Consider the following 6028-nt stretch of genomic DNA (forward strand, 5'->3'; position numbering starts at 1 on the left):
AGGCTACTGTAGGCTAGCTACTGTCTGTTACCCGGGTGCTTTGTTCTCTAGCTCAGGGGCACTGCGCATCTTGTCTTTTCTCCACGTGTATTTGTGCGCAGACTCATTTAACAGACCAACCAACATAAACAAGCAACGGAAACTAAACATTTTAAATCAAGCCGAACGTTTAGCCCACCTATCTGTGCCAAGTTTCTCCACACAGTCCAGGAATCTCTTAGCAGGTTTAGGGGTCTTTTAGAAGTGCCCTTTCCGTTTTCAATGCGTGGATTGGTCACAGTGAAGCTCATTTGCATGCGCCGCCCATATAAATCATCCCACTGCAGCCCTCTCGCGCTGGGAGAGCAAACCTCCGAGAGTGCAAAGCAGAGAGCGCGAGAGAAAGAGAGTGAGCGCGTACTAAAACTAAGGGATTATTATCGCAGCATCCTAATAAGAAAACTGACGTGCCCAACGAGAGAGGGCGAAATTCAACTTGAAAAGTGATTTTGTTTTAATAAATAGTTGAGTTAAGTGCAGCCAGTTCAGTGGGTTTTAGTTGTGTTAAATCGGCAGAATGGGTATGAGAGGGTGGAACTGGTGGGTGCTGGTGGGCATCCCACTGGCTGTCCTGCCCACTCTCACGCAGGGAAAGACAGTGAAGTACGAGACATTTGAGGAAGACGCCCCGGCAACTGTCATTGGAAACTTGGCCAAGGACATTTCATCCAGCCCCTCTTCCGGCTCCAAGACAAATTTCAGGATGATGAAACAGTTCAACTCGTCTTTTATCCGTTTGAGGGAGAGCGACGGACAGCTGACTATCGGAGAGAGAATTGACAGAGAGAGAATCTGTAAACACACCCTTCACTGCCTCGTCGCCTTTGATGTGGTAAGCTTTTCCAAAGAGCAGTTCAAACTCATCCACGTCGAGGTAGAGGTCAAGGACATCAACGACAATTCCCCCGAGTTTCCACGGAAAGAGTCGAGTCTGGAGATCTCTGAAAACACAGCGGTGGGCACGCGGATCCCGTTAGACTTCGCTGTGGATGAAGATGTGGGGGTGAATTACATCCAGAGCTACCAGATCTCCGTTAACAGTCACTTCACCATAGACGTGCTCAGCAGAGCCGACGGGGTTAAATATGCGGAGCTCGTGCTCATGAAAGAGCTGGACCGTGAGACACAGGCTTCCTATGCGCTCCAGCTGGTTGCTATGGACGGCGGCAACCCGTCCCGCACGGGATCCACGCGCATCAACATCAAGGTGAAAGACTACAATGACAACAGCCCCTTGTTCGACAGGAGCAGTTTTACAGTGGACCTCCCTGAGGATGCACCAGTAGGGTTTCTCTTACTGGACCTGAACGCAGAAGACCCGGATGAGGGGCTGAATGGGGAGGTGGTGTATGGTTTTGGTCACCAGGTGCCATCCGAGATAAGACAACTTTTCAGAGTAGACCGCAAAACGGGAAGGATCACCCTCGAGAGCCCCATTGACTTTGAGAGCAAGAAAACGTACGAATTCAATGTCCAGGCGGCTGACCTGGGTCTGAACCCAAGCCCGGCCATCTGTAAGATAGTGGTGCGGGTCCAGGACGTTAACGACAACGCGCCAGAGATCTCCATCACTCCTATGACGTCCATCGCGGCGGGAATCGCCTATATCACGGAGGCTGCATCGCGCGAGAGTTTTGTAGCGCTGGTCAGCACCTCTGACATGGACTCTGGAGCTAACGGACAGGTGCACTGTACACTCTATGGCCACGACCACTTCAGGCTGCAGCAGGCGTACGAGGACAGCTTCATGATAGTGAGTACGAGCCCGTTGGACCGGGAGAAGATCCCTGAGTATAATCTAACAGTGGTGGCAGAGGACTTGGGCTCCCCACCGTTCAGAACCATCACCCAGTACACCATCCGGTTGATGGACGAGAATGACAATGCCCCTGTGTTCAGTAAATCGGCGTATGAAGTGGCTGTGGTGGAGAATAACACCCCGGGGGCCTACATCACCACGGTGGTCGCCAGGGACATGGACTTGGGACACAACGGGAAGGTGATCTACAAGCTCGCTGACACCTACATCATGGGCTCCCCGGTGTCTACGTTTGTCTCACTGGACCCCGCGAGCGGCTCCATTTACGCACTCAGGAGCTTCAACTATGAAGTCATGAAACAGCTCGAACTCTGCATCACAGCCAGCGATGGTGGGTCCCCGCCCCTCACCGGAACCGCAAGCATTCATGTCAGGATAGTGGACCAGAATGACAACGCACCTGTCATCAACCAGCCAGCACTAAATAATGGGTCCTCTGAGATTCTGCTGCCCCGGGACGCACCCTCAGGCTACGTCATCACCCGGGTGGAGGCGCGAGATGCTGATGAGGGCGTGAACGCAGAGCTGTCCTATAGACTGGCATCTGGAGAGGGTTCCCTGTTCTCCGTTAACAAGGCCACCGGAGAGGTCTACCTCAACCGCGAGCTCAGCCACGACGTGGACGAGACCCTGCGCATGACCGTCACTGTTAGTGACAATGGGAGACCTGCGCTCACCGCCACCGCCACGCTTCATTTCCTCATCATTGTGGGCGCCCCGACGAATGACAGGACGGTGTACTGGGCAGGCAGCGGGGAGCGCGCACAGTGGGACCTGTCAGTGGTGATTATCATCGTCCTCGCGGGGAGCTGCACGCTCCTGCTGTTAGCCATCATCCTCATCGCCACCACCTGCAGCCGGCGGAAACGGGACAAGACTGGAGATGACACCGACTCGTACGGGGAGAAGGAGACTCTGGAAAGGGGCAAGAACATCAGCGACAATCCACTGCTGCCTCTCCATGGAACCATGGGAGGGTTTGAAGCTCACACCTTCTCTAGCCAGCCCGGGTTTACTGGGGGACACACTGGCAGCAGCGACCTGTGCTCCACCTCTGAGGATGGGAGAGAGGCACCATGCGTCTACGAACCGGACAGCAAACCCAAGGTGAGATGCTGTTTTTAATCTAGGCCTACTACCACCCTTTGTCTATCTCTCTCTCTCTTTGTCTCTCTCTCTCTCTTTGTCTCTCTCTCTTTGTCTCTCTCTCTCTCTTTGTCTCTCTCTCTCTCTCTCTTTGTCTCTCTCTCTCTCTTTGTCTCTCTCTCTCTCTCTCTCTCTCTCTCTCTCTCTCTCTCTCTCTCTCTCTCTCTGTGCTCTCAGCCACATACAGTGCTATTGTATTGTGTTGCTGTCCATGGTGCTGAACTATGTGTGTGTTTCTCTCTCTGCTCCACAGGGCTACTCCACTCTGCCCGGCTACGGTAACAGCTACAATAATGGTAAAGAGGCAGTCAGACCAATCACAATCTGGAAGGGCAACTCCTACACCACCATCTCCGCGAGAGACCCCGCGTTCAGCGGGAAGGACAGCGGGAAAGGCGACAGTGACTTTAACGACAGTGACAGTGACATCAGTGGCACCGACCCGAAGAAGGAGGGGGTACTGGTACACCCCATGGGCTGTCACAGTGGTAAGAGACACTTATATTTCTTTATCATCATAACCATTATAGTAATTTGAATGAAATCGGTGTGTATGGAATTTTGCTTTTGTGGTTGGTCGCACAAGTAGCCTAACCTCTTCCCTTCCCTCCTCTCTCTCTTTCTCAGGTCTATGGGCATGTACCAGTGAGTGTAAGGTTCTGGGCCACTCTGACCGCTGCTGGAGCCCCTCGGCTGTCCGTGCTCACATTGGTCCCTCACTCGTTCCCACCCCCACCAGCCAGACTGTCTCCTCCTTCAACAGCTTTTCCAAGACTGCCTCGCTGCCCCGGGACTCGCTCCGGAGGGATAACTATTACCAGGCGCACATCCCCAAAACAACGGGCCTGCAGAGCGTGTATGAGAAGGTACTACATAAGGAATATGACTATGTCCTGGTCACTCCTCCCAGACCCTTGAGAGTTCAGGAGATTAGTGACATCACTATCCCAGTCTATAGTCCCACCACGACACGGTGTCCCAGCAATGAAGTCTAAAAAAGAACTTAGTTCACAGCATTCCAAAAAAGGGTTTAATTGATAAAACCACGTCAATGAGAATCACATGTTGCTTACAAATGTATGAGATTATTGTGGGAAGAATATGTAAATTAGTTTATATATCCAAAATAATATTTGTGTATTTTGCATTTTTAAGTGTTTCATTGTAAAAGTCACATTTGGAGTTTATATCCAATCACTTTAAAGACTTTGTTGGACATACTGTGTAATTTATGCAAGGATTTGTATATAAAGAGTTTATTTTTTATAAAAATCATAATTCTAAATCGAAGATGTGTACATATTAATTGTAATTATACTCGATTCTAAGGCATGACTTCTATTTAAATGGCCCAGAAACCACGGTTTTAGGCTGGAGACCCAACGTACAAGTTGATAATTATGTATGAATTCATTTGAATGCAATAATGTAATAATTGTTTAGATTTTGTATCACGATATTCGAAAGAAAATAAACATTGAAATACTGTTTTGCAACCTTAGTAATCTTTTTCTACATTACTTCTGTTCACTCCTGCATTCACCTATTTGTGCAAGTCATGCTGCTCTTGGTTTTAGAGGAATAAGGGAGCTAAATAAAAAGGGCTTCTATATTATTAAATAGAGGCATAATCCTTCGTCAAGGCATTATGCCCCTTCTGACAATGAAATTCATTGCCCTCATCTATTCTGCAATTTGCAGACGAGAGGTGTCGCTATTGTAAAAGCTGTGCGCTCAGTAGTTGTCATTCAGTGACAGGACAGTTTAGGAGTGAGGGATGAAATAACACCTAAAAGTGAATACAAAATACGAACCCCGCCTACTCGTCTCATCCACATTTGATTGAAGATTGACTTTGACTACTGACAACAAAACGATATGGCCGGCTAGCCAAAGTGCTCGCTAGAGGCAAAAAGTTGTAACCAAACAAGCTAATCAATCAGATTCAATTTAACGGAATCCTCTGCACATATTATAGTCTCCAGGAGTTACTTTCTCTGTCTAAAGAGTCACATAGAGTCTGTGGACCACATCAAGGCGTAGAATCACAATCAGTTGCGCACACATACTCAATCAAAATGCACGTTGCCAAATGCGCGCCGATGCGTAAAAGCGCCCTTGGTACATTTGGATAGGGAACTGTTTACGCATGGATTGACTATCGCCTATAACCACATGGTGTAATGAATATGTTAGGTAATTAAACATGTAAGGATGGATCAATCAGTGCACATAAGCATTCCGGGGGGGATTTGTTCCCATGGATCTTGCCTTAGTGGCAGAAATATGGTATCATCAGCTTGAGACAAGATGACACATTCCACCGCTGAATTTAGGCAACTTTAGAACTGAGTGAGAGAGAGAGAGAGAGAGAGAGAGAGAGAGAGTGAGAGAGAGAGAGAGAGAGAGAGAGAGAGAGAGAGTGAGAGAGAGAGAGAGAGAGAGAGAGAGTGACTACTGTAAGAGCAGCTCAGGTATCCCATCTGACTGAACACATTGTATGTTCCAGGGTGCCTTTAGATCCGCTGTGCACGTTCATGTTTGTGTTCCACCTACAGAACAAGGCGCGTTCCCGTCTGGATTAGGACTAGAGAAATAGTGCATCATGTGTGCCTGTCAAACGTAAATACACACATTATGACAAATGATTTCTAAGATTTTGTAGTCCTACACTGCCTGTATGTGAGTGCCTCTGCCAAGAGATCTGGACATGTTTTACACAGAAGTTAATGAATGCACTTGCCCTGTGGTTGGTTCAAGACCCGAACAGGCTGTTCTTCCTCAGTCTACTCAAAGCCTTAACACCGTCCTACTCTGCATTCCTTATGGAACCCCTGTTGTGAGGCCAACAGAGTGACAGAATTTGAAAACGCATACCGTCCACCATGTCGTTTCCCAGGCCGGTAATATAACACGCCTCTCGCATGAATGGGCAGTTTTGTTCCCCCTGCCCTGTCCCAGAGAGAACAAGAGAGAAGAGAGAGGAGAGAGAGAGACCTTTGCTCAGGCTCTCGGACCCATTCG

At 48.9% G+C, this 6028-nt stretch overlaps 1 protein-coding gene across 1 annotated transcript; it reads left to right on the forward strand.

Annotated features, from left to right (window-relative positions):
• Positions 1 to 359: 359 nt before the first annotated feature.
• Positions 360 to 4465, forward strand: LOC115113997 (protocadherin-8-like). Its single transcript, XM_029641930.2, has 3 exons — positions 360 to 2965; positions 3258 to 3492; positions 3632 to 4465. The coding sequence occupies exons 1-3, from the start codon at positions 557 to 559 to the stop codon at positions 3997 to 3999; spliced, it is 3012 nt and encodes a 1003-aa protein (XP_029497790.1). The 5' UTR covers positions 360 to 556; the 3' UTR covers positions 4000 to 4465.
• The last annotated feature ends 1563 nt before the right edge of the window (positions 4466 to 6028 follow it).

This window comes from Oncorhynchus nerka, linkage group LG9b (genome assembly GCF_034236695.1).
Source record: "Oncorhynchus nerka isolate Pitt River linkage group LG9b, Oner_Uvic_2.0, whole genome shotgun sequence".
NCBI classification, from domain to species: domain Eukaryota; kingdom Metazoa; phylum Chordata; class Actinopteri; order Salmoniformes; family Salmonidae; genus Oncorhynchus; species Oncorhynchus nerka.

What these genes read in the sequence shown, in the direction of transcription:
- LOC115113997 (XM_029641930.2), top strand. Translation starts at nt 557, where the DNA reads ATGGGTATGAGAGGGTGGAACTGGTGGGTGCTGGTGGGCATCCCACTG. An exon ending in AACCGGACAGCAAACCCAAG is followed by an intron (nt 2,966 to 3,257) that starts GTGAGATGCTGT and finishes TCTGCTCCACAG; the next exon opens with GGCTACTCCACTCTGCCCGG. An exon ending in CCCCATGGGCTGTCACAGTG is followed by an intron (nt 3,493 to 3,631) that starts GTAAGAGACACT and finishes TCTCTTTCTCAG; the next exon opens with GTCTATGGGCATGTACCAGT.